Here is a 24,312-nt window from a genome sequence, read left to right on the forward strand (position 1 = left end):
TCTTGAGGCAGATTGACTTAAGTGCCAGCTTAAGTGAAAATTTAAGGAAAACGTACTAAGTAATTGCAACACAAACACTGACTTAATCAGTTTTAACACGAAGAGATGCTGACGAAAGAAGAGAATAAGCGGGCCGATAGGGTGGAGAAAAGAAGAGCTGCTCAGGAAGCAACAAGCGCATCAATCTCTGAGCAAACGAATGCTAAACGTACAGAGAAAGAGGATGAAAACTATGAATGTTCAAGTCAAGTGTATTCATGCAGTGCACAGTTACTTTTATATATATATATATATAGGCCTATATATCTATACAGTATATATATATATATATATATATATATATATATATATATATATATATATATATAAACTGCTCAAAAAATTAAAGGAACACTTTGAAAACACATCAGATCTCAATGGGAAAAAGAAATCCTCCTGGATATCTATACTGATATAGACTGGGTAATGTGTTAGGAACGAAAGGATGCCACATCGCTTGATGGAAATGAAAATGATCAACCTACAGAGCCCTGAATTCAAAGACGCCCAAAAATCAAGTGAAAAATTATGTGGCAGGCTAGTCCATTTTGCCAAAATTTAATTGCAGCAACTCAAAATTGTACGCAGTAGTTTGTATGGCCCCTGTGTTCTTGTATACATGCCTGACAACATCGGTGCATGCTTCTAATGAGATGACAGATGGTGTTGTGGGGGATCTCCTCCCAGATCTGGACCAGGGCATCACTGAGCTCCTGGACAGTCTGAGGTGCAACCTGGTGGCATTGGATGGACCAAAACATAATGTCCCAGAGGTGTTCTATTGGATTTAGGTCAGGAAAGTGTGGTGGCCAGTCAATGGTATCAATTCCTTCATCCTCCAGGAACTGCCTGCATACTCTCACCACATGAGGCCAGGAATTGTCGTGCACCAGGAGCCACTGTACCAGCATAGGGTCTGACAATGGGTCCAAGGATTTCATCCTGATACCTAATGGCAGCCAAGGTGCCTTTGTCAAGCCTGTAGCGGTCTGTGTGACCCTCCATGGATATGCCTCCCCAGACAATCATTAACCCACCACCAAACTGCTCATGCTGAATGATGTTACAGGCAGCATAATGTTCTCCATGGCTTCTCCAGACCCTTTCACTTCTGTCACGTGCTCAGGGTGAACCTGCTCTCATCTGTAAAGCACAGGGCACCAGTGGTGCATCTGCCAATTCTGGTATTCTATGGCGAATGCCAATCGAGCTGCATGCTGCTGGGCAGTGAGCTCAGGGCCCATTAGAGGACATGGGGCCCTTGGGTCACCCTCATGAAGTCTTTCTGGTTGTTTGGTCAGAGACATTCACACCAGTGGCCTGCTGGAGGTCATTTTGTAGGGCTCTGGCAGTGCTCATCCTGTTCCTCCTTGCCCAAAGGAGCAGATACTGGTCCTGCTGATGGGTTATGGACCTTCTATGGCCCTCTCCAGCTCTCCTAGAGTAACTGCTTGTCTCCTAGAATCTCCTCCATGCCCTTGAGACTGTGCAGGGAGACACAGCAAACCTTCTGGCAATGACAAGTATTGATGTACCATCCTGGAGAAGTTGGACTACCTGTGCAACCTCTGTAGGGTCCAGGTATCGCCTCATGCTACCAGTAGTGACACTGACTGTAGCCAAATGCAAAACTAGTGAAGAAACAGTCAGAAAAGATGAGGAGGGAAAAATGTCAGTGGCCTCCACCTGTTAAACCATTCCTGTTTTGGGGGTCATCTCATTGTTGCCCCTCTAGTGCATCTGTTGTTAATTTCATTAACACCACAGCAGCTGAAACTGATTAACAACCCCCTCTGCTACTTAACTGACCAGATTAATATCCCATAAGTTTCATTGACTTTATGCTATACTCTGATTAAAAAGTGTTCCTTTAATTCTTTTGAGCAGTATATATACAGTGGGTATGGAAAGTATTCAGACCCCCTTCAATTTTTCACTCTTTGTTATTTTGCAGCCATTTGCTAAAATCATTTAAATTAATTTTTTCCTCATTAATGTACACACAGCACCCCATATTGACAGACAAAAAAGAATTGTTGAAATTGTTGCAGATTTATACACTCACCTAAAGGATTATTAGGAACACCTGTTCAATTTCTCATTAATGCAATTATCTAATCAACCAATCACATGGCAGTTGCTTCAATGCATTTAGGGGAGTGGTCCTGGTCAAGACAATCTCCTGAACTCCAAACTGAATGTCAGAATGGGAAAGTAAGGTGATTTAAGCAATTTTGAGCGTGGCATGGTTGTTGGTGCCAGACGGGCCAGTCTGAGTATTTCACAATCTGCTCAGTTACTGGGATTTTCACGCACAACCATTTCTAGGGTTTACAAAGAATGGTGTGAAAAGGGAAAAACATCCAGTATGCGGCAGTCCTGTGAGCAAAAATGCCTTGTTGATGCTAGAGGTCAGAGGAGAATGGGCCGACTGATTCAAGCTGATAGAAGAGCAACTTTGACTGAAATAACCACTCGTTACAACCGAGGTATGCAGCAAAGCATTTGTGAAGCCACAACACGCACAACCTTGAGGCGGATGGGCTACAACAGCAGAAGACCCCATCGGGTACCACTCATCTCCACTACAAATAGGAAAAAGAGGCTACAATTTGCACAAGCTCACCATAATTGGACAGTTAAAGACTGGAAAAATGTTGCCTTTTCTGATGAGTCTCGATTTCTGTTGAGACATTCAAATGGTAGAGTCAGAATTTGGTGTAAACAGAATGAGAACATGGATCCATCATGCCTTGTTACCACTGTGCAGGCTGGTGGTGGTGGTGTAATGGTGTGGGGGATGTTTTCTTGGCACACTTTAGGCCCCTTAGTGCCAATTGAGCATCGTTTAAATGCCACGGGCTACCTGAGCATTGTTTCTGACCATGTCCATCCCTTCATGACCACCATGTACCCATTCTCTGATGGCTACTTCCAGCAGGATAATGCACCATGTCACAAAGCTCGAATCATTTCAAATTGGTTTCTTGAACATGACAATGAGTTCACTGTACTAAAATGGCCCCCACAGTCACCAGATCTCAACCCAATAGAGCATCTTTGGGATGTGGTGGAACGGGAGCTTCGTGCCCTGGATGTGCATCCCACAAATCTCCATCAACTGCAAGATGCTATCCTATCAATATGGGCCAACATTTGTAAAGAATGCTTTCAGCACCTTGTGAATCAATGCCACGTAGAATTAAGGCAGTTCTGAAGGCGAAAGGGGGTCAAACACCGTATTAGTATGGTGTTCCTAATAATCCTTTAGGTGAGTGTATATATATACAGTAATCCCTCGCTATATCGCGCTTCGACTTTCGCGGCTTCACTCCATCGCGGATTTTAAATGTAAGCATATCTAAATATATATCACAGATTTTTCGCTGGTTTTGGATTTCCGGACAATGGGTCTTTTAATTTATGGTACATGCTTCCTCAGTTTGTTTGCTCAGTTGATTTCATACAAGGGACGCTATTGGCGGATGGCTGAGAAGCTACCCAATCAGAGCACGTATTACATATTAAATAAAACTTCTCAATGATATACGATATGCTTCCTGTGCGCTGCTTCGCACACTTAAAAGCTCTAACAGCCCGTACTGATTTTTCATTGTTTGCTTTTCTCTGTGTTTCACTCTCTCTGAGAAATACAGGCAGATACTTATCCATCATGCAATATCATCAGGGAGACGTATGATTGGCCCCATTATCTGCTCCTGACGGAGGGATGTGAGCAGAGGGGCTGTTTGCACAGTGGCTGTTTGCTTAGAAGATACGGACGCGCCTGTAAAAAAATGCTGAAAGGCTACCTTCACATTGATCCCTTCATTGCTCCGCTTTATCGTGGTGCTTGCATACATAAAAGCGCAACAGCCCTATTGATCTTTGATTGTTTACTCTCACTATCTGAAATTCTCTGCTACTGATGGCGCACCTTGAAGAGGAAGATCTGTTTGCATTCTTTTAATTGTGAGAAAGAACTGTCATCTCTGTCTTGTCATGGAGCACAGTTTAAACTTTTGACTAAAGGGTGTTACTTCATGTCTAGAGGGCGCTAATAATGTTAAAAAACGTAAAAAAGGTTGTAAACAGGTTTTTAATGCTCTAACTGCGAAAATATTAGATTTATAAATAAAGAATCCTACTTCTTGGAAATCCATTTATCTGTCTGGAGCGAATCAACCGCTATAAACGAGGGTTTACTGTATATCTATGCGGAGAATATTTATAAACAGTGTGGGAGAGTTTCTAAGAGCTTAAAATATGTAAAAATAACCATACAAACATATGGTCTCTACTTCGCGGATTTTCACCTATTACGGGGGGTTCTGAAACGCAATCCCCGCGATCGAGGAGGGATTACTGTATATATATATATATATATATATAATTTGTTTGTTTCTTTGTTTTTTCTCCCACAAAGGGAGAAAAAGATTAATCATGTATCATTCAACACCTACCAGGTGTCATCGTCAGAGAAAAATGATTAGACATACAGGAATCAAAGGCAATATATAGCAAATGAGGAAGGGGGTAGGTGGGTGTAAGTGGGGGGGCTAATAAGATGGGGTTCGGAGGGTGCTGTCATAAAGTCTTATTTAATATGCTGCTCCTTCTCTTTTTAAGCCTGCATGTGCTGGGTTCATGTCCAAGTAGCTATTGATGGCATTTTCATGATTCAGCCAGCACTGTGTCCCAGTTAAATGTGTGTCTGGTTGAACTTGTATGTGTTTCTGGGGTGATTCATATCTTGGGGCCAGTGTTACCAGTATTGTCCCCACCTTGCCCTCCTCACCCTATACTTAATTACAGATTAGTCAGGCTCAGTAATGGAGGTATGGCTAGATTCTCCAAGTATATGAAAATTAGGTGAATAATTATTTTGTGGAACAAAATAAAAATAACTTTAGAAACACAGTACTGCTCAGGTGAGATGTATAATTTACTTTTACTTGTTTTGCTTTTTGCATATGTCCATTGACATAGTCCTTTTTTAAGCAAGTACTGTGTAGCAGCAATGGGTGGATAGATGAATAAAAGCTTTTTTATTTTCAGGCTCATTTTATTGCTCTAAACAATTACAATCTGGACAGTCATATGGTAACTGAAACAGCAGAGTAGCTTTTTTAAAAGCATTGAGTGCCATAAATATAAGGGGGTACCTTTGTAACAAGACCATTAAATAGCCATTTGTAAAAAAAAAAAAAATACAAAAGCAGCTATTTTCATAAAGTGTTTTCTACTTTGCTGCACTTTCCCACGATATTGTTTTGTCCAGCGGTGTTAAAAGGCTGTTGGAAACATTTTGCAATATTTCTTCACTTGTTTCCCTTATAATTTAAGTGATGAAAAAGTTAAAATTGATGTTCAAAGGTTCTGTTGAAAGCTGTTTCCTTTTGCCAGCACCATTAGGAACATTACTTGTTTTTTTACAGTTTTAAATTCATTGTAAATTGTATTATATATTTAAATCTACGCATGAATCTGATACCCAGGAGATGAATTTATAATAATTGATTTAATCTATCAAAAAATATGTGTTAAGAGTCACAATTGCTCCTGAAGAATTATTGGCTGATCGACAGATGCACATTGTTTTGGTATATCTAGAATGCCCTTCGCAGGGGAACGTGTTCTTTAAAATAAGCAGTGCAAATACACAGGAGTTGCTGGCTGCTAATTCCATGCCAGTTTGATAGCATACAATGAAGTAATGAGCTTACAATGTCACACATTACTGTAATACTGTAGATGTAATAATTTGGTCATGCATGTATTCTTTAATTTGTGGACTGCATACTGTATTTTGAACTGTTTAGACTATTATCTGAGGGTGCACTTTGGTATTCGGAGAATATACATAAAGGATTTTCTTGATCTATGTGGGCATTTTCATTAATGCCACTACTGAAAAACATTAAAGACTAAATAAGGCTACATTTTAACACTCCAATATTGCTGTTTAGTAATCTTATTTAGAATATAAATTGGTTTGCCTTACCGGGGATTAGATTAGTGTTAGATAGCATGGTACCAGAATGGTTGGCACTGCTACTCTTTTGTTTAAGGAGACAAATCTCAGCCTGGGTACTATCTGCATAAATTTTTTTGCTTTTTCATTGTGTCTACATGGGTTTTTCACCAGGTAACATGATTTTTCTACTGACATCCTAAAAAACATGTAGATCAGGTTGACTATGAAATGGTACAAAAGTATGAGTGAGTGTGTCTTGTGCTCACACCCAGCATTGTTTTGATTCAGAAAATTAAAAGTAGTCTGTCTCCTTCATTTCTTTTTAATTAATTTTTTTGTCATTTGTTAAAGTCATTGTTTCTGTCTCTGGAAATTCAGTATTCTACATATATAAAATCCAAATACCACTGACTCACTCATCATGAAATCTCCCAAACTATGAGGACTTGGAACTTGAAATTTGGAATGAAGGTTACCCTTGGCCCATAGGTGCTCACTAAGAAACAGTTTTAAACAATTCATGGTCCAAGCACATTCTGTCTGTATGTCTGTTCTCCTTTCATGAGAGAATTACTTAACGGATTTAGATCTGGTTGTTTTCTATAATTTGCTTGAACTTTCCTGTTTATTTTGTAACTACTTTCATCACGCTAAGTACCATAGTTCGCTTGCATTACCGATGTATGTATTCAAATCCAAGAGAGTGGCTGTGGGTCAATAGCAGGGGGGCGGGGCCTTCCTCATTCACTCGCCAGCCTCTGTTTGAGTTAGTCTACGTCTCACCACGTGTTGGACTGCACCTTTCCTCCTCTTAGCTAGCGATACCTTTTTGTTCAACAGACATTATCATCTACAGATTGTTAAGGAGTAATGTTTGATGTTTTTGAGAGATCAAAGCTCCATGTGTTTTAGAGGGTAGCTGCTGATTATCAGAGATATCACGCCCATGTGCTTTTCTACCTACACAGGGAATACTGTCCCATCAGAGCTGAACACGATCATATATAGTGCCAATGTTTTTAAAGTTTGTCCTGTTTCATTACTATGTGGGCACAGCCAGTATATATATATATATATATATATATATATATATATATATATATATATATATATATATATATATATATATATATATATATATATATATATATACACACATTGTGATTAGTGACCCATTGAACAGGAGGGCTGCAGCCAGAAAATTGAGAGAGAAGGAACAACATCTACTGATAGAGACAACATATGCCATTAAGACAGAAAGATAGGATTTTATATGAGGACTTTGATTTTATTTTTTTACCGCATAGAATCTGTATTTGAGTTTGTTTGATCTATTCAATTTATTGTATATTATTCAGATTTTGTTTCTATATTTATGCAACATGCGATCACAATAATTGCAACAATTATGTGCCTCTATAAATATGGCAGTGATTACAATACACATTATCACTCAATGGATAAAACTTCTTAAACTGCAATTCTAACATAGTTAGCTTCTTTAACAAGAAGGCCCTAGTGTCTTGTTTCATTTTTGTTTTTTGACATCTTCTTCTGATTCTTTTTTGCACTTGTGTTTTGGGTACCTTGTTGTTTGTTGATTCTTACTTCATGGTGCCATCTCCTGGTTATCTTCCGTACTTCTTTGTGTCATAGCAACAGTGCACCGCCAGGGACAATATGCCCTCTACATTTCTTAAATTTCCAGAGAATGCTAGAAGCAAGAAGATCAAAATACTGTACTTCCAGAATAAAAAAGGATACTGGCCCTGGTTAGGCAGCAAGAACTTTATCCTGGAGGCATCTTTTTAAAAGGAACTGATGGATCAGGTGTGCAGAGACATAAGGGACAACTATAGGAAGGATTACTCTGGTGCCCCACTTGAAAACAGAGTAATAAGCAACCTCAAAAGTGAGTCACCAGTTTGGCCAAAAATAATGCTAGGGTGTAATTTTAATCTAAGTTGAGCAGGTCACTGAGCTTGGAGTCAAGGGGCAAATTATGAAAGATGGGTTTAGCTGGCAGCTGGAAAAGTGGCTAGGTTACACAGAGAAATGAAGATTATGATAATCATTTTTTTAGTATTTTTGCTGTGAAGATGGCAAGTTGGCAAGCCAATCTACCTGAAAGAGATTGATCCAAGGCAATTCAGTTAGGCTTTGAGAGCCTGTAATTGTTGTTTTGTTGAGCTGTATCTTTTGCTCGTCTCTCTTGTATTTAGTTTTGTTTTTAGTAAATTCTAAATATACAGTATACAAACATATCAAATAATGGATGCTTACAAATATAACATAAATCCTTCTCAATGAGATCCCTTTCTTCAAAAGATGAATAAGTAATGTAAACGTGCCGAATTACATTTTGCCTGTTAAATGCTATTGAAATTTGCATTGGCTGACTTAGGCTGTATCTCAGTTTAAATCTCTTATGAGTGTGTGTGTAGTGAGTGAGCAACAATGATCTTCATATTTGTTAAAATATTTACAATTAGAACTTATTTTTGTGTACCGGTAGTTCTCTTCACTGAGTGCAGGCCAGAGTGCTGTGAACAATTCTCAGTTACAATACAAGTATAGATTATAGTATTTACTAAATACATAACTAGTACACATAAAAAACTAGATCTGTGAAAACACATGGTAAATAGGTATAAATGGAAACCAACAATGTTAATTAATTGATTAATTATGACCAGTTGACAATGGAGGACATTATTCCTCCTGTGTTTTCTATAGTGGAGTCTGTGCTGGCCAACCAGTATGATAAGAGAATCTTTCCATTCAATGGTTCCAATGCTTCTTTATCCAAGAAGACTTTTCCATATGCAGGAGAACAGCCTGGAAGTACAACAGTGGCACCGAGTGCCACATCCAATTACTGACTAGAGAAACAAAATGAAAGAGATTTTATAATAGTTTATAAATAGTGTATTACTTATATTTTTTTTTACAAATGACTAACAAACAGAGCTGCAGTAGGCACAGTTAATCAGCAGCTCTAATCAGGGTATGCTAGACTAAAGTACAGAGGCTTCAGTCGGAATTTAAAAGCTGAGACTAGAGGGGCATCTCTTATATTAGTAGGCAGATCATTCCACAGCTTCAAAGTCCTGTAACTGAAAGTTCAACCTCCCACTATTATTTTATTAATCCTTGGAATTTTAATTAGGCTGGCATCCTGAAATTTCAATAAGTGCTCTGGTTTGTAAGTAATGGTGAGTACAAATACGTAAGCAGGGCCTTGACCATTTAATGGCTTTATATACTGTATGTTAAAAGGAGGATTTTGAAACCAGCTCTAAATTTAACTTGGACCCAGTGTAAGAACTTAAGAACTGGAATTATGTGTTTGTTATTTTCTGGTTTTTGTACTAATAATCCAGTCATTTTGATTTCTGTTTACTTTTACAGTGTTTGTTCAAGCCAACAAGTTGCAACAGCACATTTTTTCTGCCCACGGACAAGAAGACAAAATCTATGACTGCTCACAGTGTCCCCAGAAGTTCTTCTTTCAGACGGAGTTACAGGTATGACACCAGTGACTGCAGTGGCCGGTTGGATAGATATTTATCATGTGTGGAATATAAAGCAAGTGCACCATCAGTGCATCTTATTCTGTTGTAATTTACAGAGACATAATTTTTCATCTCACTCCTTATCACTTTCCAAAGACTATCTTAACTGGTATGCTGTTTTTAACACACACTGCATGGGTACAATATGGCTTATGTTACACTTTGTGTGTCGTGTACTACGATATGTAGACATGAGAATATTTATACCATAAACTTAAGAAGCTTCAGAATTTACACTTGCCTGCAGAGCAGAGCAGCGTACATTTGAAATGCAGATAACTCAGCATCTACCAGCTGTATACAGATAGGACTTTAGGTTATAAATACAGATCATTATCCGTAGAAAACTGAACTGGGATATATTATGTTTATAAAATGAGTGGATAAATGAATTATATAAATAATACAGATATGTGAAAGAAAAAAAAATAATTTATAAACCCTGTTATTTGAATAGCTGAATGTTTGATAGCCTTGCATTCACATCATGGCATTGTTTTAGCTAGATATTCAGGATTCATTTAGCAGTGATTTAAAAGTGCATACTATTGTTTACCAAAACTGTAATATCTTGCATAACTTGTGCATAGTCAATGAATTTCAAACAAAATACTTGATATGATTTAATTATTTAACCCCCAAATTGAACCTTGCGTAAAAAAACACAGTAAATGATATCATATCATGGTGTGTTATATAAAATAGCTATTCAGCAGTTTATACATGTTAAGGCTGACATTTTAAAGTTTAATTGTATTAATTAATTTTTGAATTTTTAAAGTGCCTACTGCTTATATGCATTTTTTATAAAAAAATCCTCTTATGGGAAAAAGGCACATTGCATACCCTTGACTGTTCATTTTCAAGATTTATCATACAACGGGCATTTGCTGTGAAGATGGAGGTCAATAAAACCCACATACGTTGATGCCTGTTATTATCACAATCTTCCTGTTAAATAATAGATCTTATTATTATTTGTCTTTGTTTACAGGAATGATAAACCAAGGTAATAAACTGGTTAAAACCTAATAGTGCACTTTAGCAAATAAGTCTTAAATGGCCAACTCCTTTTTCGTGATCAGAGTGCCCCATTTTGCTTGTTATATGAAACACTTATCTTTCTTTCAGTCGCATTATTTTCTTTCCATCTTTTTTCACTAGACATGCTGCATTTACAGAGCACCATCTGTTCATTAAGGTGTGACTAAGAATCAGGAATAATACATTGCACATTCCCCTAAAGATTAAAAAATAGACTTTCTGTTATCATATGGTGAAGAAGTTATTGCTTGTTGAAAGCACCTGGTCAGGGGGTGGTTATTGTAGGATTATTTTTAAAGTGTGTGGCCTTCTATACAAGGATTTGCAATGAGCTAGTAATGAGACTTGCTGAAGTGGTTGTTTTTTAACACATTTTTAGTTAATTGTTTTGAAAATGTATTTGTAAAAACCTGCAGAGGTGAACTGTAAAGTTTACTAAACATGGTGTCTTAAACTCACTTAAAAGAGACACTCACTTAACTGTCCTCTGCAGCTGTAAGCATGCCTGTGTTACATAATTGGGACAATGTGAACGTAGCCTCAGGCCACTGACAGGAGCTTCTTGAGAAGGTTAAAAACTCCATTATTTTGTTGTGGAAAGAGTCTGTTCATGTTTTGAGGGCAGGAGTATATGAAAGGAAGGCCACTGTAAAGTAGAAAACCAAACATTTTTAGTAGGAAGCTTGGACATCGCTAGGGGCAATAGTCCAGTGTTTGGATACTTGAGACTCAGGCTGCCCTGGGGCTTTATAGCAGATTTATAATCAGCTCCTTTGTTTTGGAAGTACACAGCTACAGGCAATCTATATATATATATATATATATATATATATATATATATATATATATATCTGTACTAATAGAAGGCAAAGCCCTCACTCACTCACTCACTCACTCATCACTAATTCTCCAACTTCCCGTGTAGGTAGAAGGCTGAAATTTGGCAGCCTTATTCCGTACAACTTACTTACAAAAGGTAAGCAGGTTTCATTTCGAAATTGTACACATAACGGTCTTAACGGTCGACAACGTCCACCATATTGAACTTTCTTATTTATGGCCCCTTCTTCACGAAATTTGGTAGCTGGCTTCCCTGCACTAACTGAAACCAATGTACGTACTTATTTTGGTGTTATGACGCCACTTTCAGCCGCCATATTGAACTTTCCAACGTCACTAATTCTCCAACTTCCCGTGTAGGTAGAAGGCTGACCCCATCTTCACGAAATTTGGTAGGCAGCTTTCCTGCGCTAACCGAAACCGATGTATGTACTTATTTCGGTGGTATGAGGCCACTGTCGGCTGCCATATTGAACTTTCCAATGTTACTAATTCTCCAACTTCCCGTGTAGGTAGAAGGCTGAAATTTGGCAGGCTCATTCCTTACAGCTTACTTAAAAAAGTTAAGCAGGTTTCATTTCAAAATTCTAAGCGTAGTGGTCATAACGGTTGACAACGTTTGCCATGTTGAACTTTCTTATTTATGGCCCCATCTTCACGAAATTTGGTAGGCGGCTTCCCTGCGCTAACTGAAACCAATGTACGTACTTATTTCGGTGGTATGACGCCACTGTCAGCTGCCATATTGAAGTTTCCAATGTCACTAATTCTCCAACTTCCCGTGTAGGTAGAAGGCTTTACGTACATATATACATCCATAGCCTGCAGCTCGGTCACCGTGTGAGGCGGCATTGGGTCCCCAATCCCAACGCCTCCCACGTTGTTGGCTGCCTGCCTATATAAGGCCGTCCGTCTCTCCGGTCTCTACATTCCTTTCCTTGCTTCGCCACGGGATTCACGTCTCCCTGCTGATAACTACAGCCTTTTAATTTAATCCACGGCTTCTTCACTGTTTTATTGTTCATTTATTACGATTCTAGTTATTGTGTAGGTATTTTAGACTTACTTTACATTGTCCAGGTATCCATTTCCTTTATCATTCCAACCATACCCCCATTAACATGTCTATCGAGGTGATCACCATCGATCAAAGAACTTTCACTTACTGAGGGGTTTCCATGCCCAGAGATGACTCCTGCCTTTTCCATTCTCTTTGTTACATATTGCACGGCCATATCAGGGTCACTCTTGATATCCAGAGGAACATTGTGTCTTATGTATTGAATGACTGGGACAGATTCAAGGTGTGGACTGATGATGGTACAGGAGATAATTATACTACACAGGAGCACTATAAGAGTGAAATGCTTAAACCCTTCACCTATGGTTCTGCATGTGAGTTGATGGCTGCCGCTGAATTGTTTGGTTGTCGCTTTCAAGTGTACCGAAATGGCCAAATATTTTACACCTTTCGACAACTGCCAATGCCTCTTAAACATCTTAGATTCACAGGTGACGATTTGAGTAGTGGAGACTTTGATGTTTATGAATATTTAAACTCTCAAAATCTGGATGCGAAGTTATCGATGAAACCGGTTGTATGCATACAACGCTTGACAGATGCCAAATGTCACTTCAACACAAGTCCTGCAAATACTGTCGTAATTGAAACAAACCACGAAACTCAAACCGATTATGACAGCAGCAATCCAAGCTGTGAAATTTGAGACAAGATTACTTTTCACATGGCCAACTGTACATTGCATGCTCAAGAGTAAGCTCAGCGCACAGCTTGGTCATATTACAACCGGAGGGCCGAACTGACAATGTGGTATACAAAGAGATCCTTAACAAATAATTATTGATATATTACCCCTCAGTTTAAAAAGGTTTAATTTTCTTCTTAATAAACATTTAAAGGCAGTACTTCGCATGGACTTTTAGCGCTATATATATATATATATATATATATATATATATATATATATATATATGTGTATATGTATGTATACAAACAACATGGAGCCTAAGAGGTAACCTGCAGACTTATCTTTGTGGCCTGTCCTACTCCTACAGATAGTCAGTTTTCTAGTAGAGGTGTGTGGTTCATTGTGAAGTTGATATAGTATATGACTGTGCTGTTTGCCAGTTTGACCCCATCCCCTTCAGCAGGCTGTTACAGAGTTAAATCAACTGTATGTTTTTATTCTACAATAGTAACAATAAGAGTAGCTCTAGTAAATCTAGGAACCGGCCTGAATCGAACCAGCAACCTCTTGATTATGAGTGAGCACTTCTTACCACCCGAGTGGTTGTGTCAGCGACGAACCCTAACCCGATCTCTTTTTCTTTGGTTATATTCTTGAATGAAAGTGCACTTGTTTTGTTATACTTGTACCTTTTGTGAAAGTGTTTATTTGATATTTGGACTTCAGTCTTCACACATTATACACTTCATGTCAAAATTTTGTCATTGTCATCATTGCCTTGCATTTCCTGTCATCCTACATTTACCCAGATCGTTGTAGACATGGAACAAACATGACATGCATATATTATTTACCATATACAACTCCAGGCACCTCATAAACCACATAAAACAGACCTGAGCTGGGAGAACTTTTCGTCCAACTTGAGTTGTGGCGGTTGGGGGGATGGGATAGCAGGGTGCTTGCTGCTTGCGCTGATCAACACTTTTGCAAAATAAAAGACGCTAATGGAGAGATGTGAAGAAATTTAAGGTGGCCAGGGATTACATTTTTTTGTAGGCTTCAGGGATTCCAGTGTTAATCTAATTTGAACATCTCTGACCCGAGAGCAGGAAATTATCAAGAATCAAACTGATATCTTGATAAAAATTTAAGATTTTATATGTATGACATTTGTGGATTTGGGGCCAAGTGTTCATGTTGTTTGATATTACTAAGTTATTTTGAAAACATTTAATAAATTATTTTCACAATCTAATTCTAAAGGTCATAACTGCTATGATTTTAAGAATGTTTAAATTCACAGTTTAAAAAATGTCAGAACTACTTAAATGTAAGAATCTGAAATACTATATACCTAAACTATGCATTTTTGCTACATTGGTGCAGAGATTGTGGTTATGGTAACAAGATATCAGGATGCCATATTTTACCACTGGGATGTTTTATGCTCCCCATATCATTTTAACAACAGTGCAGAAAGACTTTGAAGTTTGGCATTCCTATAACAATTATATCCATTAGGTATATCCAGAATGGGGCACTCGGTTAACTGGAATTAGGTTCTTTTAAGAACAGTTGCTGATGTGATTTTTTTAATCAAACACACCAGATAAAAAGTTAAATGTCTGACAAGAAAAATGTATGGTGACCCAAAAAGGAAAGTTCAAAAACTTACCAGGAGATGACATAAAGGGAGCATTAACTAAAGGTCCAAAATCTCTTGCTATCAAAACCAAAACAAGAACTGAAAATCAAAGTCAATAAACATTAACAAAATGATCAAAAGTACAAAAATGCTTTGACACCATGAATGTGACAGAAAAGTTTTTATTTTTTTTAAATAAAGGACCAGAAGAAGAGACAGCAGCCAGAAAAACAAGCAAAGATTCATAACCAGGAAGACAATTAAACACTACCTTCAAGCCAAAATCAAAAACCCAAAGTTGTAGTCTAATGTACATCGATCAGAATTATTTTGTTATTTTTCCACAAACTTGGATCAGACACAAGTGTTTGGGAAGAAACCCAAACACTTCTGGCTCTGTTGCCTAGCAACACCATAATAAAACTCCACAAAATGTCGGCAGAACAGAGTTTAAAATGGTGTTCAAAATAATTATGCAGTAAATATTCTAGAATAACTTTCTAAAATGGTTGTAACCACAGAATTGAAATTTTGCCACCTCTAAAACCTATATTCACTAAAAATGAAAGAATAGGTGTCAAATGTCAAACGTTCATAATAAAATAAAAAATAATGCCGCCATCTTTTATACGTGGGCCCTAATAACATGGGTGGAGTGGTGGCTCTGAGGCTAGGGATTTGCACTGGCAATTGGAAGGTTGCTGGTTCGAATCCCGTAAACACCAAAATGACTGTAGTTCATTGGGCCGTTGCACCAGGCGCGTAACCTGCAATTGCTCCATCCTGTGTATGACGTTAATCTGCATTTAGCTGATAGGCCCTCCAACCTGCAGGGAAAAACCTGGCCAGAATTGGCACTCCAGCTACCATTAAAAACCTCACACTGTTGCACTCTGTCTGAACAAGTGTGGTGCTGAGGTGTCACCCATTGCATGGCTGCACTCGGGTCGTATTCTGAGATCCTGAGTTGGTTTGTCATGTGGTGGGTTTGAGCTTGTAACCTCTCTAATAACACAAGATATGGTGTCACTTCTGATCACATGATTGCAATCTCCATGCCAATTGTAAACTACATGGTGTCACACATGAAAATTTCATAATGCTGTTCTGCAAGATCAGATAAAACAAATAAAACAATTATTTCACTCCATGGAAAACATATAATAACATTTCTAAACCTCAGAAATCATGTAATTTTAATAGTTACAAAGCAGCAAATGTTTCCCCTTACCCCTTAAGAAACAGAAGAGTACAACACTATAACAAATAAATAAAGCATTGCTCTTAATATGTTTTTATTTCTAATGTTGACTGCTTAAACTCCCTTGTATGACAGGCTGAAAGAAGTTAATTGGAACAGAGATAGCGAGGTTTCTTCAACTGTTTTTAATGGAGCAGACCCTCTCAATAGGACAATGAAGAAACAAAATCAAAGTAATATCAGTTTTTTTTTTTTACAAATATGACTCCTTTGCCACTTCTTTCCATAAATATGTGCAGGATTTTAGAATATCTCAGCAGTTCCTCCATTGTTAATCCGTATCCTAGTCCCAGCCAATCAAGTTGTTTTTCTTCTGATTTTCATCTGATAATCTGTTCCCATACATTTTATACAAATGTCTAGCATTATTCAACAAGCCAATTTTCTGCAATTCTGCTAAAAAAGCAATAAAACATATTTTAAATAGCTGTTGCAATTAATAAAAGTTGATTTTCATCATAATAATACATCAAACATTGCCTCACTAATGCATATGTTCACATTCACAAATTATAGCGACATATCAACTCAAAACTATTCTTACTCTGATCATAGTAAAAAAAAAAATTAAAAAAAAATATAACCACACATACAGTATGTTCATAGACAGCAGTACACTACACTAAATATTGATTGCCACAGTAGGTGTTACAGTTGTGGAGCTGTGTTGACCATATTTCATGTGTTAAGTACAAATGAAGTTGCTCTTTATCTTTAAAGAGAAATGATTTCCTAGAATGTTGAGTTTGCTGTTTGTATTAAAAACAGTGCTGAAATAAAGTGTATTGAATTAAATGTACATCTGCAAAACCCACTGTGATCTTTACCTTTATCTTCACAAGTGATCTTATATCAAGCATGAGTCAAACGGGCTGTTGGTTTACAGTGCAAGCAGTCTTGCAACTGTTTATGCTATCAGAATTTATTTAAGATCTTTATGGACCAAACATAATTAATTCAGTACCAGTGAAATGGACCAAATATATGTATATCTATTTTTTTTAGTTTTAAAATTTCGTTATTTGTCCAACTGTTGCACTTGTTTCACCTTAATTGCTGTTTGCAGATCATAGAGTTACAGGTAGTCATCCTATTCTTTAAGACTTTTTCCTCAGTCGACACATATAAAAGGAACACAATTAAACCAAGTAAGGATTCAGATAGGTAGGGAAGGAGGGGGGGGGTCTACAAAGTAGAGCACATTATGGCCAAAAGTCAAGTTTCTTTTTTTTTTATGTGATCGTGAAGGTGAAAGATCAGCTTCAAGCTGAGATACCTGCCTAGCCAGGCTGAAAAGCAAGGATGATATTTTATTAATTTGGTATTGCGATTCTAAATTCTGAAATTCTGACAAACTCCATGACAGGTGAAATTCCTTCTGTGAACTCTAACTGGTAAGGGGCCTGCTAATTCTGTCTCTATTCTGAGGCGGACAATGGGAGGGATTCTTTCTAATCAGCCCTCAAAGGACCCCCTAGCTGCCCCAGAGTCTGGGGCTGATTGAATAACCCCTGGGCCTCTTCCCCTAGGCCTCCGTCAGCAGGGGTCCGGAGGAAAGCAATCTCCTGTAGACTGGCACTGAAGTGAGCTTTAAACTACTATTTTCAACTCTCCAGAGGAGCTGCAGTGTACTGAAAGATAGATGGAGTGCAGATATTTTATGAGAAGCTGTCAGGAGAAGAGAGAAGTGAATGTTTCAACACCCAGGATATATTGTAACTGCATTTAGGAGACCTAACAGTTTTTACCCCACTTTTCCCCTCCCACCTACCTACCCTTTTCTAATAATATAATAGGACTTACTTTCTTTAATTTGTGTAATTTTGTCCTTATTTTTCTCAGACTTCACTGATAGGCCAGTTTTTGCTTGAATTACAGCTACAGACAAATCTGCACCATAAGTACTGAAATATTTATAATGACAGAATGAAAAATTGGATTCATTTTCTGGCCAGTTGCCGACCAGAGGCAGTTCTTTGTACAGCCTTGTTTTCAGTTTTTGGTCCTACGTATGATTGGATGTGGAAGAGTGTTAGTGGAATTGATTGTGCTTTTAGACAGCTATTGAAATTAAGTTTAGACAATAAGAGTCAGCCATCCTCTGTACTAATGCAACAATGCATCACATTGAATGCAAGGAGTCTGAAATGAAATGTAGCAATCCATAGTAGATAAAAAAAAACTTAGAAATTGTAGTCAAATAGGAAACATTGAATCAATTTTGAGGACTGCAACATCTCCATAAATTGAAAACTACCATTACTATTAAAGCATTTCTTGCCTGACTTAAATGATATAAGGGTTTTTCCTGGGAAAGTTCCAACAAATTATAATTTTTTCAGTCATTGCATTTATACAACTGAAATCAGTAAAATCATGTAGTTTGTTGCTAATCCTGAGGACTGCGTTTTCTTTTAGTTGTCAGTTAATGTAGTACAAGGCACCTGTGAACAATGGCAGAAGTAAAAACCTTCCTAGCATCTGAAAGTTTATCAAGAGGCACCATAACATCTCAGTTTATGAGCACATTGAAACGGTCTGGAATGCAAAGTAATAGAAGAAAAAGAGCTTTATCTCATTACCCTTGTGTAGACCACCCTGTGGATTCAATTGCCACAAGGGACATGCCATTCCCTTCTCACTTATGCCTTTATATATAACTGAAGGATGGGAACTTTTGAAATTTTGCTTTAAAAAGGTGGGTTGGGGCCTTCAGAACGATTGTACAGTGACCTGTTTTCTATAGTTGAAGCAAATTATTTTTTTCACACATTAAAAGGTGTAAACATAGTTTATCGGCTGCAGATATTCACAAATTTTGTTCTAATTGTGTGATTGGGGCGTTACTCAACTCATGTGTAGCTGAAATTCTGTTGTTTGCAATTTGGTGTATTTTTGTTTGGAATTAAAAAGGTCACACCAACATATATATAAATGTTGTGATTGGAGCAGTAGACACCGCTAGCAGTGAAATGAATGCTGGAAAATGGATAATCTTTTAAGGAGAGCGATAAACAAAGTGCAGAAGTCAAAAACCAAAAAAAAAAAAATAGAAATGCTAAACACCAAAACCACAAAACAGTCAAATCAAAGTAAAAAAGAAAAACACCAAAAGCACCATGCTAAACACCAAAACCACAAAACATTGAAAACAAAGCAAAAGAAGTCCATATTATAAAATTCTTCCTTAACTCTATAAGAAATGCTTGTGAAAAAGTAGTTAGGCACATCACCATTTTAAATAGGGACAACACTATGACACCAGACTTTGCAACAATGTCCATACCTCTAATTAGTTGCTACAAACAACATGCTTGTGGCCAATGGAATATCTCATAAAACATAAGACAAGGACATCCAAAGTGGCACGACAGTGACACCATCATAATAATAATACAGTTATTCAAAATACTACAGAAATCAAAATATTAGACAGAAGAGAAACAAAATCACAATAATAAAAGTATGGGGGGCGGCACGGTGGCGCAGTGGTAGCGCTGCTGCCTCGCAGTTAGAGACCCGGGTTCGCTTCCCGGGTCCTCCCTGCGTGGAGTTTACATGTTCTCCCGTGTCTGCGTGGGTTTCCTCCGGCGCTCTGGTTTCCTTCCACAATCCAAAGACATGCAGGTTAGGTGGATTGGCGATTCTAAATTGGCCCTAGTGTGTGCTTGGTGTGTGGGTGTGTTTGTGTGTGTCCTGCGGTGGGTTGGCACACTGCCCAGGATTGGTTCCTGCCTTGTGCCCTGTGTTGGCTGGGATTGGCTCCAGCAGACCCCCGTGACCCTGTATTCGGATTCAGCAGGTTAGAAACTGGATGGATGGAAAAGTATGGGGAAATAAATAAAGATTGCACACTGGTTGATTTTGTATAACCAATATTTTTGTTACGCAAAATATCATTTGTTCATTTGCACTACCAGATTCCTAAAGACACACAGTCAGACAGTCAGTAACCATCCAACCCAATCCCAGCCAACACGGGGCGCAAGGCAGGAACAAATCCCTGGGCAGGGCGCCAGCCCACTGCAGGGCATACACACTCACACACCAAGCACAAATTAGGGATAATTTAGGATCACCAATGCACCTAACCTGGACGTTTTTGGACTGTGGGAAGAAACGGAAGCAACTGGAGGAAACCCACGCAGACACAGGGAGAACATGCAAACTCCACACAGGGAGGACCCGGGAAGCAAACCCAGGTCTCCTTACTGTGAGGCAGCAACGCTATCACTACGCCACCGTGCTGTCCAAGACACACAGTATAATTTTTAATTCAGTTTATTATTATGTCACACTTTTCTCATTGAACAGGATGAAAATAATGCACAGATTTAGAAATATAAGCAATAACAGTAAACTACAAATACCAATCAACATACATTATATTATGTCTCATATTATACATTATATATGTCACATATTATACATTATATATATGTCTCACACATAAATAGGAATAGATATACAGTCGTGACAGGAATACACTTGGAGGTTGACATTGTTTTAGGAAGACACCAGTCACCCCATTTTTTTTGTTTATTGTAATTAAGAGAATAAATATTACAGCACTGAACTATCCATCATTAGTGCTACTTTTGCAAGGAGCTCCCACATAATGTATATCTGATTCTGCAAGCAGGTTGATCTGGTGAGTCTTCTTAGGTTCTCTCATTCTGTGGCTCTCCGGTCATTATCATAAGCAAACTCATTGAAGATATTACTAAAGTGAGGTGTAGTCCATTCAGGGAATATGTTCCTTGTCTGGGAAGAAAACAGATATAGTGGTGGGACTTATGATAAGCGACTCCATTTTGTTTTGTGTCTCCACCCTGGTCCCCCAAGAGTCCAGTCATTGTTTGGAAAAATGGGTAAAAAATATTTTAAAATAAAGAATAACATGAAAAAATGTATTCATAGATTAGTGAATAGTATAGTTTAGCTTTAGTTTTAGACATTTAAAAAATACAACCAAAGGGTTAAACTTGAGGATCATGCATTCATGGCTGAGGCACAGCCTGGTCCAAATGTCCCTGCTGATCTGCCGTTGTAGTGCCTTATCCCCATGACATGTTTCTCCATAATAGAGGTTGATTGAACATCTTCTTGAGAAAATCTAATAAAAACCGATCAGAAATTAACAGTGTTGTAGTAATTTTGGTTCAAGATTACTAACAAAGGTAAAGTTAGGTAACGTAAACCTAGACCAGCTGGCAGTAGAGTAGAAAACTAAAATTTCACTTAATATTGAGCCTTAGTAAAATTTAATTCCCATCCTGCAAACTGACCAGGAGCCCAACAACCCAAAGGCATTATTCAATCTTCTTCTTCTTCTTTTAGCTGTTCCTGTTAGGGGTTGCCACAGCAGATCATCTTCTTCCATATTGTCCTGTCTTCTGCATCTTGCTCTGTTACACGCATGTCCTTTCTCACCTTATACAATATTCTGACATTAAAATGAAGGGGATACTTCCCATGTTTTGCTCTCATATTACCTTGTCTATGAATATTGTTATGTACCTAGTTTTGTAATTTTACACTGTTGGTCTCCTACTTTTGTATGACTTCTTTTCATACTTAAGGTGTTACATCTGTCCTTTAAACTTCCAAGACCATTCCCATTTCTATCCATGCTATTTTCTTGTTTCTACTATGTGTATCTTTTTCCTAATATTGTACTATTTCATTGTTAAATTTATTTTGCATCCTTGTCTTGTTTTTGCCCTGTAAAGTAAAGCATGATGGTGTATACTTTTCATAGGTGTATAGGAAAGAAAATGAATTTGATGTTTTCTCTCATTCATTTTGAGATCTTCTTCTATGGTTAGGTGAAATAACAGAGTAGAATTGGAAAGGGTTTGTTGTTACAGCTATGACCAGGATTGGATTACCTTCATTATACTGCATGCTAGACAAAAAAAAAAGGAAATGATGTTACAGAAGCAATAAAATTAGTATGCTATGATAAAGTGAGGAGTTTTTAGGCTTGATTTAAATGCGGAGACCAATGGGGCATTCCTTATATTGCCAGACATAGTGTCTGCCTGCTGAAGTTGTTAAATTTATTCTTGGAAGTGTAAGATAGCTTGTATCTTGTCGTTGCAGACTATGCCCTAGAGTGCAGATGTTAATGAGCTCTGTATGGTAAAGTCTAACAAACTGATCATGGCTTTATATGTCAGATTTTGAAATTGCTTCTCACTGGAAGCCAATGTGAAGACTAAAGAACAGAAGGTCTATAATTATACTTCACAATTCTAGTTTGGATATTCACAGCAGCATTTTGAATGAACTATAGAACGATTTAAACATCCAGAAAACAGAGCTTTGCTGTAGTTGGTTTCTGTCAGTTTGAATGAAGGAACTAACTTTTCTGACTCCTGCATGGTAAGATGTTATTTTGGTCTAAAGTTTTAAAGTTGGAAACGCAGATTCGAGATATTCTGTCAAAGGATCAGTAAAATTTCAAGTTATTGCAACAAAAGTAAAGTGATCATTTGACAGTATTGTATCTTTGTTTTCAGGAATTCAAACTAACAATAGGTCATTAAACTTCACTTTAACAAATTATCACTCACCCATTTTACCAGAACACTGAATTAATTAATTAATAACATGATAGAAGAACTATCAGTTGGTTTTACTGATAAAAACATGTGAAAAGTAACGTCATGCTTTCAACTGTATATTTTAATGGAAATATATAAAAAGAAAATAGCAGTGACCAGAGGACTGAGCTCTAACGAATATCACTTCTCCTTTCAAGTTCTTTCATCAGATCATTTCCTGTATTTAAAACAATTTGCTAAGAGTTTATTAACGCACACAAGAGTAGTGCCTCATAGTTGTACAAGATTGTGATTCGCAATAACTAAAGGATATCGTGCATTGGAGGATATTAACATTTAACAACCCAGATTATTGTTATTTCTGTGTTTTGATGGTTTTAGAGAAAACAATATTCATTCTAAATTGAACCATCCATTTCTCGAAGATAATCCAAATCAGGGTTATGTTTGTCTTACAAAAGCCATTGTAAAGGTAAAGGGAATAACATTGATGAAAACTGTAAAAGCAAGTACTGTTTGTGACTTGGTCAGTAAACTGCCACTAACTGCACAGCATTATCTATAGAATTTAGTTTTTCCCATGTTTCAAATAAACCATCCAAAGGACATTACTGGAGTTTGTTTTCTTTCTGTTTATTTAGACAAAGTATCTACTTTATAGTGCTTTTTTTCTGTTTATAACAATGAAGAGGTCAAAGGTATACAATGGAGGTCCTTTACCAGGGTCTCTATTGTAGTGCTCACTTACCTAATAAATCATTATTCGTTTTAAGATGACAGACAAAGACAAAGTGAAGCATTTTCCTTGCACCAAGTGAATAATGGATACATTCTTTTACCACTTTACCACAACACTGTAAAGGTCATTCCTTACTTTTGCTTTGTTTATCCCTTAACTTCAGTTTCCCTTAACCCATGAAATTATTTATAATTGCTGATCCATTCACTATAGTAGGTAAAAATATAGCTGCTACACTTTAAAGGTAATTTAAGAAAAGAGTCTAAAAGAACAATTTTACTATAAATTTGTTAATAGGGTTACTCAAGCTATAATTATTCTCATATATATTGTGAACCACCATGGGGCAGTCCAGCCAACCCAACCTGACACAGACAGGTAGAAACACGAGTTCTAGCACAGCACATATTTACTTCAGTGTGGAAGTGCTTTTCCCTCACTCCCCACAGTAAGCACAATTCTACACAGTCCTTTCCACACTCCACTCCACTCCACTCCACTCCACTCCACTCCACTCCCACAAGCTTCATCCTCTTCCACCCGACTCTGGCTCGAATGAAGGTGGGTGGCTCCTTTTATGCTGCACCTGGGAGCGCTCCAGGTGGCTCGTTAGCAAGGTCTGGAATGACTCCATATAGCAGGGCTCTGCCATCTCTGCAGCGGCCCCCACTGAACCCAACAGGGCTCATTCAAACTCAAACTCCCAGCATTCCCTGCAGGAATCCATGTGGATGGGTGCCCTGTAGCGTCCTGGGAAAGGTAATGATTTGTCGATGCTTTCTGCCCCGGTCCTTCCATCCAGTTTGTGTCCTGGCCGTGTAATGGCTCTGGCCATCCATCACAATATATATACATATGTACTGTATATATACTAGTTGAAATACACAGGAAAATAAAAAAAAAACCCACAA

General features: G+C 37.8%; 1 protein-coding gene across 8 annotated transcripts in view; it reads left to right on the forward strand.

The window, feature by feature from the left end:
• The window catches only part of LOC120530306 (zinc finger protein 521), a 504,246-nt gene that overhangs the window by 434,821 nt on the left and 45,113 nt on the right, over nt 1–24,312 (forward strand). For all 8 annotated transcript variants that reach the window (XM_039754698.1, XM_039754696.1, XM_039754700.1 and 5 more), the window contains one exon: nt 9,428–9,543. In XM_039754698.1, coding sequence (XP_039610632.1) covers nt 9,428–9,543 — 116 coding nt within the window. The remainder of the gene's footprint in view (nt 1–9,427; nt 9,544–24,312) is intronic.

The sequence above is a fragment of the Polypterus senegalus genome, chromosome 5 (genome assembly GCF_016835505.1).
Source record: "Polypterus senegalus isolate Bchr_013 chromosome 5, ASM1683550v1, whole genome shotgun sequence".
Lineage (NCBI taxonomy): Eukaryota > Metazoa > Chordata > Cladistia > Polypteriformes > Polypteridae > Polypterus > Polypterus senegalus.